This window comes from Trichechus manatus, unplaced genomic scaffold (genome assembly GCF_000243295.1).
Source record: "Trichechus manatus latirostris isolate Lorelei unplaced genomic scaffold, TriManLat1.0 scaffold00317, whole genome shotgun sequence".
In the NCBI taxonomy this organism is placed as follows: Eukaryota; Metazoa; Chordata; class Mammalia; order Sirenia; family Trichechidae; genus Trichechus; species Trichechus manatus.
The window spans coordinates 755,807-771,693 of NW_004444253.1; the positions used below are offsets into that span (position 1 = coordinate 755,807).

The 15,887-nt window shown below is 50.6% G+C and overlaps 1 protein-coding gene across 1 annotated transcript in view; it reads left to right on the forward strand.

Annotated features, from left to right (window-relative positions):
* The window catches only part of EXD3 (exonuclease 3'-5' domain containing 3), a 52,515-nt gene that overhangs the window by 8,202 nt on the left and 28,426 nt on the right, over positions 1 to 15,887 (forward strand). The window contains exons 4-7 of the mRNA XM_023725482.1: positions 2,186 to 2,239; positions 2,925 to 3,064; positions 10,446 to 10,546; positions 15,721 to 15,794. Coding sequence (XP_023581250.1) covers positions 2,186 to 2,239; positions 2,925 to 3,064; positions 10,446 to 10,546; positions 15,721 to 15,794 — 369 coding nt within the window. The remainder of the gene's footprint in view (positions 1 to 2,185; positions 2,240 to 2,924; positions 3,065 to 10,445; positions 10,547 to 15,720; positions 15,795 to 15,887) is intronic.

Genomic DNA, 15,887 nt, shown 5'->3' on the forward strand with positions numbered 1-15,887 from the left:
GGGGGGGGGTAGGGTCAGGGCGTTGGGTCCCCAGGCTGTGAGGGGTGCGGCCGCCCATTGTTGATGGGTGGGGCAGGCACCTGAGGCTGCCCCTTGGTGCCGGTGACCCAGCACAGCCCGGCCTTCCCTGGGTTTCTCGCTTGTCTTCCCGAAAGCAGGGGCTCCAGTCCTGTCTGCGGCAGGTGCCCGGGTGCCAGCCTGGCCCCGCGTGCCAGCCTGGCCCCGCAGCACCCTCCCTGTTCGCGGCTCTTTCCTGCTGTGAGGTGCCCCCCCAAGTCTGAGGCCAGTGGCAGGCGACCTTCCCGGGCCCACGGTCCCCGCCTGGCCTCCCTGTGTGACCAGCGTGGGAAGCTGGGCCTGCTGTCTCCTCTGGGAGAGGCCAGACAGAGCAGTGGCTGGAGGCTGAGTCCAAGCCAGGCTGGTGACAGGGAGACATGGGCCACACAAAGCCCCGGGGAGGGGCAGGGCGGGCTGGGTGGTAGACTCCAGGGCCTCACCCTCGGGCAGCAGGGCTGTGGCCCTCCCGAGCCACCCCATGCAGGCAGCCTGGCCCTGCAGAGACTCGGGGTGGGGGTCAGTGGTGGGGCCCGGCTGGTCTCTGCCCTGAAGGAAACTGGGGAGGATGAGAAGGACCGAGTTGGGGGCACCCGCCAGGACCTAGTCTCACAGTGCTGAGTGCGGGTGCCACGAAAGCTCACCCTCCCTCACGTGGGGTGGGCGGGGTGGCTCCAGGCACGGCCTGTCCCCCCAACCCCTACTGCCTCTGCAGCAGGCAGCATGGACACTGAGCGCCACTGCGTGGACAAGGCTGACCAAGGCCCTGACTTGGGGCTGCAGGAGGGAGGCCAGGGTCGGGGGGGGGGGGGCAGGCCAGCGCTGAGGGGCCCAAGCAGGCAGAGAGGAGGGGGCCTGGGGTGCCATGTGGTGAATGGGTTCCAGGCCACCATTCCCGACTACCCTGCCCAACGCCAGCTGCCTCAGGACTCAGAGAAGCTCTGGGTCAGTGGGAGCCCCAGGCCACCAAAGACAGCATGGGGCTTCTGGAGGACAAGGCCTTGGGTGCTGGTCCTCGCGTGTGACACAGATGCGGGGGATGGGGGCTCGGCTCTTCCCTGGTGAGGGTCCCTGGCTCCCAGCAGCTTTCTCAGGGTGTCTGATCCCGGAAAGGCCAGAGCCACCAGTGGGACGGCATGAGTGCAGCCCTGCTGCCCAGCCGGGAGGGACTGACTGGGGCTGGGTTCCTGGATGTGGTCCAGCTCGTGGAGGCGCTGGGTCGGCGGCCCCACAGGGAAAGGCTGGGCTTCTGGGCCCCCTCCCCTCCGTGGAAGCTGGGCGGGACCTTTCCCAGGCCGCTATTTTGGTCCTCCCTGTGGCTGGCGGGGGTGGGGTCCTGCCTGTTATTTTTGTGCCTATGGAGCTGGCACACGGGAAGTACTTACAGTGTACGTGCGTGCGGCCACGAGGCATGTCCCCAGGTGGGCTGTGGGCCAGTTCCAGGGCCCATTACTCAGTGCTACGACCCCCCAGTGAGGGGCACATCTGCCCCAGTGCGGGTGGCTGGTCTCCCGGGAGCCTCTTGCTCTGTTGCTTGTTTGAGGCGTGGGGAAGGATCCTGGAGGTAGCTCTGTCCACTCTTCACACTGACTACCCCCGCTTCTCTAGCTGCTTGCCCACACATAGGGCCCAGGGGGGCCAGGCAGAGACCCTCTGCACATTGGAGGTACAGTCGCTGAGAAGGGGCCCCCTCAGCCCTCAGGCCTCCTGTCGACAGCCCCCGGCCCCTCGGCTGCCGGGCCCTGTGACCCTGGGTGGGATGGGGGGCAGCAGCCCCGGGAGCAGGTAGGGGAGGAGCAGGTGCCCCGGCGGGTACTGGGCGTGGCAGGTGACCCTGCTCTCATCCCTGCTTCCCACACACTCGTCCGCAGGCCCTGGCCAGTGCCCACTGGGCCCGCTCTGTGTTGGTGGCTGCATAACACCGTCCTGGCCACGCCCCATCCTGGGGGGACATGGTGTGGGCGGGGTGTCTCCTCCCACCTGCCCCTCCTCAGGGGAGGCCTAGCTCAGCAGAGGGGGGCTTGTCTAACAGGTTGAGGCCTCTCGGGGCCCTCTTGACTGTCCATGCAGGAGGGTGGGCCACTGGCCCCCATCACGACGCTCGAGCAGCCGCATCCTTTGTCTTTGCCAGGCCATCCTGCTGAGCACAAAGCTCAAGCTGCAGCCAGAACTTGACCTTGAAAAGGTAAGTTTTCTCTCATGGAAATGTTTAGATTTGAACTCGGACAAAACCCAGGTTTCTAGAGCACACTACATGGAGAGGGGAGGTCTCTGGATGTCGTGGGTTGTGGGTGCTGGGAGCAGGGCATGCTGGGTTTCGAGGGCAAGGCCAGGGGATGCGGTGGGGCTGCCTGGTCCACTGGGGAAGCCGCGAGTGTTCTCCTGGGAAGCTGCCCGTCAAGTACACACCAGCCCTGAGTTGCGCTTCCCTCCACAGTCCACCTTGGTGTCCCTGTACCTTCCCCTGATGCCGCAGAGTGGCAGGGGGGCCGCTAGGTACAGAGGGCCGTGGTCCAGGTGAGACGCCCCCACTGGAGGCGGATGAGTCATCTCAGGGAACACAAGTGTGTATGTGTGCCCATGCATGCATGTGGATGTGTGTGCACACACGTGTGCCGGGCATGGGGTCAGAGCATAGGGCACAGTGAGTTGATGGGAGGCTCGCACAGAGGTGCGCAGACACACTCTGACCTTGCCCCGTGGAGGACAGACTGCCTGGAATGGCCTCCAGTCTGTTCTCTTCTGGTGCTCTGGTTGCTCCCTCCTCGGGTTAGCAGCGGGTCTGGGGTCTAGACCCCCATGGCAAAGGCTGCAAGACCAAGATGCCAGTGGCCTGTGGGACAGCAGCCTGAGTGTGTGCTCCCCTCCAGATGAGCACCCCGCTGCTCCTCCAGAACAAGATGAACCTGGTGGAGCGCTACGTGGATGGCTTCCCAGACCTGCAGAGGAGGCTGCTGGTCCTCATGGATTCCTGGTGCCAGCCTGGCTTCGACATCAGAGATGTTGCCAGGTGAGCCCCACAGGGAGCCCAGGAAGGGACAGGGGATATCAGGGGTTGCAATCACATGGGACAGTGTCTTAGTCAGCTAGTGCTGCTATAATAGAAATATCACAAGTGGATGACTTCAGCAAAGAGAAATTTATTTCCTCACAGTAAAGTAGGCTAAAAGTCCAAATTCAGGGCATCAGCTCCAGGGGAAGGCTCTCTGTCTGTGTTGGCTCTGGAGGAAGTTCCTTCTCATCAATCTTCCCCTGGATTAGGAGCTTCTCTGCGCAGGAACCCCAGGTCCAGAGGATGCGCTCTGCTCCCATCACTGCTGTCTTGGTGATATAAGGGTCCTGTCTCTCCGCTTGCTTCTTTTATATCTTTTTTATATCCCAAAAGAAACCAGCTCAAGACACAATCCAATCCTGTAGATTGAGTCCTGCCTCATCAGCACAACTACCTGTCCATCTCCCCCTCATTTCATCAACACAACTACCGCCCATCCCCCCTCATTAACATCATAGAGGCAGGGTTTACAACACACAGGAAAATCACATCAGATGACAAAATGGTGGACAATCACACAATCCCGGCAATCATGGCCCAGCCAAATTGATACACACAGTTTTGGGGGGACACAATTCAATCCATGACAGACAGGCTCACACATGGTCCAGCATCCTCACCTCAAGAGGTTCCTAGGGTTTGAACAGGGCTGCTGTGAGACAGGAGCCAGGTTAGGTTTAGGATGGAAAGAAGGACCCCCATTTGGAGCAGGGAGGAGCCAGGTTAGGTTTAGGATGGAAAGAGGGACCCCAGTTTGGAGCAGGGAGGCTGGGGAAGGCCAGAGCACAGCTGTCTCCTGGGAGGAGAAGAGGCAATTTCTACACAGAAGAGCAAAAATAACTCCCTTGCCGGAAGTCACACTATGTATACGTTCATTTATTCATTCGTTAATTGTTCGTGCATTCATCCATTCATCTATAAACTTCTACAAACCTACTGTGTGAACTGTGTCCCAGCAAGTACAGGGAAAGGCTGCGTGCTAACAGGTAGCCAGTATAGACTCAGAAAGGCCGTGTGTGTGTGTGTGTGTGTGTGTACATGTGTGTAAGTGTGTGCACAAGTGTGTGTATGTGTATGCATGCATGTGTATATGACTGTGCATGTTTTCATGTGAATGCATGCACGTGCATGTGTGTGTGCATGCGTGTACATGTGACTGCATGAATATGCATGTGTATAAGTGTATGCATGCAGATATGCGTGTGCGAATGTACATGTGTGCATGGGCACATGTGTGCGTGTGTAAATGTGTGTACATGAGTGTGTGTACATGTGTGAGGGGAGAGATATGAACGTGTCTCCTGAGTGTGGATGCAGGCACAGCACCTGGGAGGAGAAGAGCTTCCCACCACGCACCTGGTCAGTGTGACTGAGGTGAGGTGGCACTCGGATGTCTGTGAAGGCCCCTGAGTTGCCTCTTCATCAGCAGTCATGGCCATATACCTGCCTTGGAGCCATCTTATTCCCTGGGCTCACCCTACTCTGCACTTCCTCTCCTAGAACTATGGGCAATCATTCTCAGTGTCTGAGTATGCGTCCTCATCTCTACAATGGGGCTGATTCTCCCTGCCTCACAGAGGTCTTGTGACTTTACAGGATCTGAGGCAGGCGCCAGGTCCGGCACGTAGTGAGCGTACAGTTGTGTTAGTTGTTGTTACTTTTATTATGTGTTAAAAAATAGAGCGCAAACAAGTGGGTTTATTAATGGGGTTAGGGACCGCGGTTCCCACTGTGAAGAGGAGAAATATATGTATGGAAAGTGGGAGGGTGAGGAAGACCCTGCGATGTCAGATTTACTTGGAGATATTCATTTAAATTAATGATTTTTTAAAAAACTTCTAGCTCTATGTGCTAAAAAAGCCTAGAAATAATGACACCCCATAGCCATAAGCGTGCCCAACACCTAGATCTTGGTTTCTAAATACCATTCTCCACTAAAAGGAATGAAGGCTCTTTGGAGAAATGACCAAGAATCAGGAGGAATGATGGTAGTGCAGCAGAATACTTGAATTTAAAAAAATCCATGAGTTGGTAGTGATGCTCATGGGAGATGAGGAGGGAAAGTTCTTCTTTACAGTGTATACCAGCTAGTAAATAAATAAGGTATGATAGAATTAAAAGATAAGGTTTTACAATCCCCAATACAGTAATTGATTCAGGCCCAGGTCATCAAGGGATGTTAAGAAAGGAAGAGATAAAATAAAAATCATTTCATTATCACAAATGAAAAAGGGGGCATCACTACAGATCCTACTGACCTTAAGATGGTAATAAGAGGATGTCATCTACAAGTTGATGCAAATATATTTGACAATTTAAATGAAATAGTCCAAATCCTTGAAAAACACGATTTACCAAAACTGTTACTAGAAAAAAATAGAAGATTTAAGTAGTCCTATTAAATAAATTGAACTCATAGTTTAAATTTTTACCACAAAGAGACTTTAGGCCCAGGTTGCTTCACTGGTGAATTCTTTCAAACATTTAAGGAAGAAATTATACCAATCTTACACAAACTCTTCCAGAAAATATAAAAAGAAGGAACACATCCCAACTTGTTTTATTTGGCCAGCTTTAGCCTTGATAACCAAAACTTGAAAAAGACTTTAGGATAAAGGAAAGTTCAATTCCAATATGTCTCATGAACATAAATGCAGAAATACTAGGCAAAATATTAACAAACAAATCAATTAATATATTAAAAGGTTAATACACCATGATCAAGTAAAATTTATTTCAGAAATACAATGTTGATTTAATATTCAAAGATCAATCATTTTAATCTACCATATTGACAGAAAATAATAACAAAAGCTATATAATCATCCCAGTAGATGTAGAAAAAAACACTTCATAAAATTCATTTATTTATGATTAAAGCTTTCAGTAATCTACAAATAGAAGGGAACTTCCTTAATCTGATAAAGGCTATTACTCTGTGGCAGGGCTGGAAACAGGATCTTGGGGAGGGCTTTATGAGGTGAAGTCAGACCCCAGTCCCTTCCCTGACCCTCTGGGGACCCTGGACCAGGCTGTGGGTGGGGCTGAGAATGTCATCACTAAACTGAGAACTTTGGAATGATTATTTTGGGAGGATGAGGGTGGAGCGCATTGCATGGTAAGATGTCAGTACGAAATATCTAAAACAGAATAATCGAGATCACAAGAAGTCAAATGACATATTGCATTGAACAAATCTGCTGCAAAAGACCTCTTTACAGTGTTAAAAAGCAAAGATGTCCCTTTGAAGAATAAGCTGTGCCTGGCCCAAGCCATGGTATTTTCTTTATATGTGTATATATATATTTAATTTTATAGTGCATTAGGTGAAAGTTTACAGCCCAAATTAGTTTCTCATTCAAAAGTTTATACACAGATTATTTTGTGACATTGGTTGCAATCCCTGCAATGTGTCAGCACTCTCTCCCTTTCTCTTTACACCCCAGGTTCCCCAGTTCCGTTCGTCCAGTTTTCCTGTCCCTTCCTGCCTTCTCGTCTTTGCTTTTGGGCTGCTGCTGCCCATTTGGTCTTGTATATTAGATTGAGCTAAGAAGTATGTTCCTCACTTGTGCTATTGTTTATTTTATAGGCCTGTCTAATCTTTGGCTGAAAAGTGGACCTCGGGAGTGGCTTCAGTTCCTGAGTTAGCAGTGTATCCGAGGGCCATAGTCTCGGGGGTTCCTCCAGTCTCTGTCAGACCAATAAGTCTGATCTTTTTTTTTGTGAATTTGAATTTTGTTCTACATATCTCTCCCACTCTGTCCGGGACCCTGTATTGTGATCCCTGTCAGAGCTGTCAATGGTGGTATCCGGACACCATCTAGATCTTCTGGGTTCAGGCAAGCCATGGTATTTTCAATCGCCTCATATGCAGGGAAAATTGGAAGTCGTCAAAAATGAAATGGAACACATAAACGTCAATATCCTAGGCATAAGTGAGCTGAAATGCACTGGTATTAGCCACTTTGAATCAATCATGTGTCTACTATGCTGGAATGACAAATTGAAGAGGAATGGCATCGTGTTCATCGTCAAAGAGAGCATTTCAAGACCTATCCTGAAGTACAATGCTGTCAAGTGATAGGATAGTATACATACACCTACAAGAAAGTCCAGTTAATATAACTATTATTCAGATTTATGCACCAACCACTAAGGCCAAAGATGAAGAAACTGAAGATTTTTACTAACTTCTGCAGTCTGAAATTGATCAAATGTGCACACAAGATGCACTGATAATTACTGGCGATAGGGATGCAAAAGTTGGAAACGAAGAAGGATTGGTAGTTGGGAAATATGGTCTTGGTGATAGAAATTATGTTGGAGATTGAATGATAGAATTTTGCAAGACCAACAACTTCTTCATTGCAAATACCTTTTTTCAACAACATAAATGGAGACTACACATATGGACCTCGCCAGATGGAATACACAGGAATCAAAGCCACTACGTCTGTGGAGACAGATGATGAAAAGGCTCAATATCATCAGTCAGAACAAGGCCAGGGGCCGACTGTGGAACAGACCATCAGTTGCTCCTATGCAAGTTCAGGTTGAAACTGAAGAAAATTAGAACAAGTCCACAAGAGCCAAAGTACGAACTTGAGTATATCCCACCTGAATTTAGAGATCATCTCAAGAATAGATTTGACGCTTTGAACACTAATGACCAAAGACCACATGAGTTGTGGAATGACATCAAGGACTTCATACATGAAGAAAGCAAGAGGTCATTAAAAAGACAGGAAGGAAACAAAAGACCAAAATGGATGTCAGAAGAGACTCTGAAACTTGCTCTTGTACATCGAGTAGCTAAAGTGAACAGAAGCAATGATGATGTAAAAGAGCTGTACAGAAAATTTCGAAGGGCAGTTCGAGAAGACAAAGTAAAGTATTATAATGATATGTGCAAAGACCTGGAGATAGAAAACCAAAAGGGAAGAACACACTCGGCATTTCTAAAGCTGAAAGAACTGAAGAAGTAATTCAAGCCTGGAATTGCAATATTGAAGGATTCTACAGAAAAAATATTAAACAATGCAGGAAGCATCCAAAAAAGATGGAAGGAATTCACAGAGTCTGTAACAAAAAGAATTGGTCGACGTTCAACCATTTCAGGAGGTAGTATATGATCAAGAAGCAATGGCACTGAAGGAAGAAGTCCAATCTGGACTGAAGCCATTGGTGAAAAACAGGGCTCCAGGAATTGATGGAATATCAACTGAGATGTTTCAACAAACGGATGCAGCACTGGAAGTGCTCGCTCATCTATGCCAAGAAATTTGGAAGACAGCTACCTGGCCAACTGACTGGAAGAGATCCATATTTGTGCCCATTCCAAAGAAAGGTGATCCAGCAGAATGCAGAAATTATCAAACAGTGTCATTAATATCACACACAAGTAAAATTTTGCTGAAGATCATTCAAAAGTGGTTGCAGCAGTACATCGATAGGGAACTGCCAGAAATTCAAGCCAGATTCTGAAGAGGACGGGGAAGGAGGGGTATCATTGCTGATGTCAGATGGATCCTGGCTGAAAGCAGAGAACGCCAGAAAGATGTTAACCTGTTTGTTATTGACTATGCAAAGGCATTCTATTGTGTGGATCATAACAAATTGTGTGGATCAGAACAAGAGGATACTGTGTGGTTTAAAGTCTAGAAAGGTGTGCGTTGGGGTTGTATCCTTTCACCATGCTTATTCAATCTGTATACTGAGCAAATAATCCGAGAAGCTGGACTGTATGAAGAAGAACACGGCATCAGGATTGGAGGAAGACTCATTAACGACCTGCAATATGCAGATGACGGGACCTTGCTTGCTGAAGGTGAAGAGGACTTGAAGCACTTACTGAGGAAGATCAAAGACCACAGCCTTCAGTATGGATTACACCTCAACGTAAAGAAAACAAAAATCCTCACAACTGGACGACTAAGGAACATCATGATAAAAGGAGAAAATATTGAAGTTGTCAAGGATTTCATTTTACGTGGATCCACAATCAACACCCATGGAAGCAGCAGTCAGGAAATCAAACGATGCATTGTATTGGGCAAATTTGCTGCAGAAGATCTCTTTAAAGTGCTAAAAAGCAAAGATCTCACGTTAAGGACTAAAGTGTGCCTGACCCAAGCCATGGTGTTTTCAGTCGCCTAATATGCATTTGAAAGCTGGACAATGAGTTAGGAAGACCAAAGAAGAATTGATGCCTTTGAATTGTGGTGTTGGTGAAAAATATTGACTATACTGTGGACTGCCAGAAGAACGAACAAATCTGCCCTGGAAGAAGTAGAGCCAGAATGCTCTTTAGACGGGAGGATGGGGAGACCTCGTCTTATGTACTTTGGACATGTTATCAGGAGGAACTAGTGCCTGGAGGACATCATACTTGTTAAAGTAGAGGGTCAGCAAAAAAGAGGAAGACCCTCAACAAGGTGGATTGACACAGTGGCTGTAACAGTGGGCTCAAACATAGAAACAATTGTGAGGATGGCGCAGCACCGGGCAGTGTTCCGTTCTGTTGTACGTAGGGTTGCTATGAGTTGGAACTGACTGGATGGCATGTAACAACGATAGTATGACTATTACGAGAAAGATGGAAAACTACAAGTGTTGGTGATGATATGAAGAAATTGGAACTCTCATTCATTGTTGGAGGGATTGTAAAATGGTGCAGCTTTTGTGGAAAACAGTTTGGTGGCCCCTCAAAAAGTGAAACAGAATGAGCAGATGACCCAGCCGTTCCTCTCCTAGGTATATACCCAAAATGGTTTAAAGCAGGAATACAAACAGATCCTTGTACACCCATGTTTATTGCAGCATTATTCACAATAGCCAAGAGGTGGAAACAACCTAAGTGTCCATCAACAGATGATGGATAAAAAATGTGGTCTAGCCATGCAATGGAGTATTACTCAGCCATAAGGAGGAATGGAGTCCCCGATACATGCTATATGACATGGGTGAATCTTGAAACATTATGCTGACTGAAGTAAGTCAGACACAAAAGGCAAATGTTGTATGGTCCCACTGATATGAAATATCTAGAAGAGGCCATTCTGTAGATCTGAAAGTTTATTTGTGGTGATCAGGGGCAAGCAGGAGGGAGGTGGCCAGGACTTAGTGCTTAGGGGGCATTGAGCTGTTCTCGTTGATGAAACAATCTGGAAAGAGATGGTGGTGGTGGTCACACAACAAGGCGAATGTAATCAACGTCACCGAACTGTACCTGTACAAATGGCTGAAATGGGAAATGTTTTGTCGTATGTATTTTACCACACTAAAATAACACATTAACAGAGAAAGAGACCGTGACAGACAGCCGCGCTCTCTCCCGTAGGAGGTTCCCGATGCTGACGGCCACCAGGCTGGAGAAGCTGAGCCCAAAACCGCTGAGCAGACAGGTGCTGCGGCTGCTGGGACGATGTGGCATGGACCCCGGTGAGCCAGCACCCCGCCCCGCCCCGCCCCTCACCAGGCTGGGGCAGCGGGTGCCAGGTGGGGTCTGTGCACCTTGGCGGGCAGGGACCTGATCGGCCAAGCCCTTCACACCCCTCCCTGCCAGCTCCAACCAGGGAGACATCGTCTGGGCCCCCGGGGGTTCCTGCTTCAGCTGCTCTCGGCCCTGGGCTCCCCATCACTCGCCGAATGCTGGGGACTGGGAGCCCCTCTGCCCTCCCAGGGCTGCTCCCGGAGGCTGGGCATCAACGTCGGTACCAACCTTCGTCTCTGTCCTCTCCTGTCCTCCTGTCCTGCCTCCTGGCTCCTCCGCACCTTGGCCTGGCATCCTGGGGTCTTGACCTGATGGGGTTGGCAGGGCCCTGCTGGTCTGCCTGTATTACAGACTGGCGTGAGCTCTGACAGCCACCCAGACACCTTGTCGCTTGCCTGTCTTTGTGCCACCTGGGGTCTCTTCTGATGGTCAGAGGTCTGAGTTTCCAGACTTGCTCATGTGTGCGTCTCCTCCTTCGCAGCAGGTGCATTCTGGGTCTAGTTGAAGGAATCTCCCTGCTCCAAGGTCACGAGGACACAGTTTTGTGTGGTCCTCCAACAGCTTTATCATCAGGGTCTCCCCTGGGGCCCCAGGTGCCTGCTGTTGACTGGTGTAGATACCCAATTCCATTTCCCACCCGTGTTCCCAGCCGGCCCGGCATGTGGCCCCCAGTCGCCCCACCCCCACCACTGTCCTGCGTCCCCTTTTCCCCAGTGCTGAGATCCATTTCTGGCCTCTCCAGTGGGCCCATCAGCCAGCCTGTTCCTGCTGCCACAGTCCCTGCCACCCCCGCCGCCGTGATTCCACTGCCAGGTTCCCACCACCCAGTGATGAGTTCCAGGATCATAGAGTGCGAGTTCCTTCACCTCCTTTTATTCTGGGAAGGCTGTCTTGGCTGTTCTTGGCCTGTTGTATATCCTCTAAATTTTGGAACCAGTTGGTCAAGTTTTACAGGAAGAAAACCTACTGGATTTGTTTGGGATTGCCTTGAATGGATAGGCCAGTTTGAGGAACACTGGCGTCTTAATGGGATTGCCCTGAATGGATAGGCCAGTTTGAGGAGCACTGGCGTCTTTATGATATTGATGCCTTACATCTCCCTTTGTTTCTGTGTTGTTGGTGTTAGGTGTCATCAAGTCAGTTCCGACTCAAAACGACCCCGTGCACCACAGAACGAAACCCTGCCCGGTCCTGCGCCATGCTCACAATTGTTACACTTGAGCCCATTGTTGCAGCCACTGTGTCAGTCCATCTCGTTGAGGCTCTTCCTTTTTTTCCCTGACCCTGCACTTTACCAAGCATGATGTCCTTCTCCAGGGACTGATCCCTCCTGACAATATGTCCAAAGTATGTAAGATATAGTCTCGCCATCCTTGCTTCTAAGGAGCATTCTGGCTGTACTTCTTCCAAGACAGATTTGTTCATTCTTTTGGCAGTTCACGGTATATTCGGTATTCTTCACCAACGCCACAATTCAAAGGCATTAGTTCTTCTTCGGTCTTATTTATTCATTGTCCAGCTTTTGCATGCATATGATGCAATTGAAAATACCATGGCTTGGGTCAGGCACACCTTAGTCTTTAAGGTGACATCTTTGCTTTTCCACACTTTAAAGAGGTCTTTTGCAGCAGATTTGCCCAATGTGATAGGTCGTTTGATTTCTTGACTGCTGCTTCCATGGGTGTTGATTGTGGATCCAAGCAAAATGAAATCCTTGACAACTTTAATATCTCTCAATAAAGTTGTATATTTTCTTCTACAGAGGACTTAGACATCTTCTGCTAGATTTTTGTTTAAATTTTACATTTTATATTATTTGAAAATGCTATTTATATTTAAGTTCTACTCTCTAACTTGCTGCTACGTAGAAATCCAGCTGATTTCTGTATACTGATTTTGATTCCAGGTTCTTTGCCAAGCTCTCTCATCAGCAGTGATAATTTCTCTAAAGATTCCTGTAAATTTCCTGTGTACACAAGCAAAGCACCCTCAAATCCCAACAGCTTCATTTCTGACTTTCTGTTCCTTTTGCTTATGATTTCTTCTTCTTTCTGTACTACATTGTCCAGGACCTGGAGGCCAGCGTAGGAATGGAAATGGTGATCATGGGCATGCTTATCCCCTCTGCCTCATCTCAAAGGGAACGCTGCACTGACAGTGTTTGGTAGCTTCACTTTATTCCTAGTTGCCGTTGAGTCAGCTCTGACTTACGGCCACCCCGTGCACAGCAGAGCCAGAAGCTGCCCAGCCCTGCCCCACCTTTACCATCAGTGCTGTGCTCGCGTCTGTTGTTGCAGCCACTGTGTGTTTGCAGTGCCTTCCAGCCTAGGTGGCTCATCTTCCAAGACTAGACTGAGCAATGTTCTGCTACTGTCCATAGGGTTTTCACTGTCCAGTTTTCTAAAGTCGATCGCCAGGCCTTTCTTCCTGGTCTCTCTTAGTCTGGAAGCTCTGCTGAAACCTGTCCACCGTGGGTGACCCTGCTGGTGTTTGAAATACTGGTGGCATAACTTCCAGCAACATACAGGTCACCACAGTGTGACACACTGACAGACAAGTGCTGGACTTCATGACTTTATTAGATGATGAAAATTAGATTCGATTCCTGTCGTTTGAGAGTGTTTGTCAGGAATGGATGTTAAATTTTATCAAGTCCTCTTTCTGCGTCTGTGGAGAGAATGGTGTGCGTTTTCCCCTCTGTCTGCCCATCTGGTGGGTGACAGTAGTGGCCGATTCTGTGATGACCCCGTCCTGGTCGTTGTGCGTTGTCCTACTTATATATGTTTCCAGATTTGGTTTGCCAACTTTTTTTTTGCATCTGTGTTCACAACTGAACTTGGACTCAGACTTCCCTGAAATGTGTGTGTCTGTTGTGCCCAGGTCAAGCTGAACGGGAAGCTCCCCCCTTTTCTCTCCTCTGCGAGCGTTTGCCTCACGCTGCGGTTATTTCTTCCTTGAAAGTTTGGTAGAAGTTGCGTGCGAGCCTCGAGTTTTCCTTGTGAAAATATTTGACCACTGATTCCATCTCGGTCAATTGTTTTCCTAGGACTTTACCTATTTCATTTACATTTTCAAGCTTATTGTCACGGGCTGTTCACAGTGTCCTGTTGTCTTTCAAACCTCTGTGGCATTCTTGATATCGGTTATTTGGCTCTCACCCCCGCCCCCATCAATCTCACGAGAAGTTTGTCCATTTGATCGGTTGTTTCAAAGAACGGGCTTTTGCCCTTGTTGGTCCTCTCCGTTGTGTGCCTCCCACGCCCTGTGTTCATGATTTCATTCCTTCCACTTTGCGTTTATTTTTCTCATTTTCCCCTAGCTTCTTGAGACTTGGGCTTCACTCATTCATTCTGAACCCTCTTTCTTTTTAAATATTTAAACAAGTTCCCGTATATATTATTTTCTATTATTGTTCTGTTCAAGGTATTTTCTAATTTCTATGATGATTTTTTCTCTTTTACACATTCGCTAATTAGAAACATGTTTCTTAATTTCCAGACTCTGTGAAATGTCTCATTTTCAGCTCGTGTTCAGGTCCTGGAGCACGTGCTCAGGTGGGTGGGCCCGGCCGTTGGTGTCCTTCCCCTTGGAGAGTTGCTTCCCAGACAGTGAGAGGAACGTTTGATCGGGTAGCAGTCTGTGCAGCTACGGTCCAAAGGCCTCTGTCTCCGAGAAGCCGTGTGCAGAGGCCGGGACGCAGTCTGCCCTGCTGGCAAAACTGCATGCGTGTGGGAGAGGTTGGGTGGGTGTGCGTCTGCTGGGCCGAGAGAGAGCAGCTTCGCAAAACACATCGACTGCCTTGTTCTGCCTGCGCCCTGGGCCCTGGGCCCTTGGTCACCCATTCCTTCCTCAGAAAATGTGTATCGGCTTTGTTCCCACACTGCCCACAGTGGTCCCAGAGCGGGCTAAAGGCCGGGTGTCTGGAGCCGGCGCCCGGCTTCCATGCAGGTGGCCCCAGGAGGAAGGCAGGCACCTCGTCCCCATCTGGGGGACCTAGGGAGCTGCTGCAGCTCACGCCCTCATGACCAAGAACTCCTGATTGGGGCGCATTGCTGGCTGACCCGCACCGGCCCCGGGTGCCCACATGGATGGGGCTGGAAGTGGAGATGCTGACCAGGGCACCCCGCCAGGCATGCAGGGGTCATGCTGACCCTACTGGTGAGGGAAGGGCGGCCAGGCCCCTGCTGGAGGAGCCTCGGGGCTGAAGGTCTCGGCCGCTCAGTGGGCAGGCTGGTTCAGTGTGGTCAGCATCCGACTGAGGCTTGGCCAGCCGGCAGGGGCCACGGGGGTCAGAGCAACGCGGGCGGCAGGGCTGCTTGCCCCGGCCGTTAAATGAACTATGGAAACGAGGTCGTGGGAAGGAGCGTCGGCTTGTGGCCGCTGTGACACGCTGGGCCGGCAAGGTCGGGTCCCTGCTCTAGGAACCACATTCCAGTGGCGAGAGCCAGGAAGCAGACTCCAAGCCAGCACAGCACAATGGCAGGAAGCGCCATGCCCGGAGAAAAGGCGGGAAGGCTGGGAGGGCAGGGCTGCTGGAGAGGGGAGACTGGGGCTCCCAGGAGGACCAGCCTGGGACACCCGGGTGGGGGGTTTTCAGCTGAGCAGGCAGCTCTGTGAGACCCCAGGGAGGTGGCCCCCCCGGGAGGCAAGACCCCAAGACAGCCAAGACCCCTAGGGAGGCTATCCCCCCAGGGAGGCGAGACCCCAAGACAGCCCAGACCCCCAGGGAGGCGATCCCCCAGGGAGACAAGACCCCAAGACAGCCAAGATCCCCAGGGAGGGGACCCCCTTCCAGGGAGGTGGCAATCTCCTGAGGGAGGCGAGACCCGCAGAGAGGTAACCCTCCCAGGGAAGCATGCTTGTGGGCCTATGGGTTTGGGGTGCAGTGTGCAAGGGTAGGCTGGGGCAGAGGCTCCTTCAGAGGGCAGGAAGAGGGCTCTGGGGGCCTTGCACAGGGGAGGGCATGATCTGCTCTCCGGCTATTGGCTGAGAGGCCCCCGACCCCTTCCTCTCTCCCCACTCCACCACCACCCCACTCCTCGGAAGCCAGAGAGGCTGGGTGGCGGAGCACCCCACTCGACTTCTCGAGGTCCCTGGCGCTGAGTCCTGCCCTCTCTTTCAGCCCTGTGCTCCAACGTCATCAACCAGCAACACCTAGGGACCCTGCAGTACCTGTGCTACAAACGGTTTGTGGAGGTGTGTGTGCAGGGCTGGATCTGGGCCCCGCGATACCTGTGTTAGGAGCAGTGTGTGCAGATGAATGTGTGTGTACAGGTGTGTGTGCAGGGC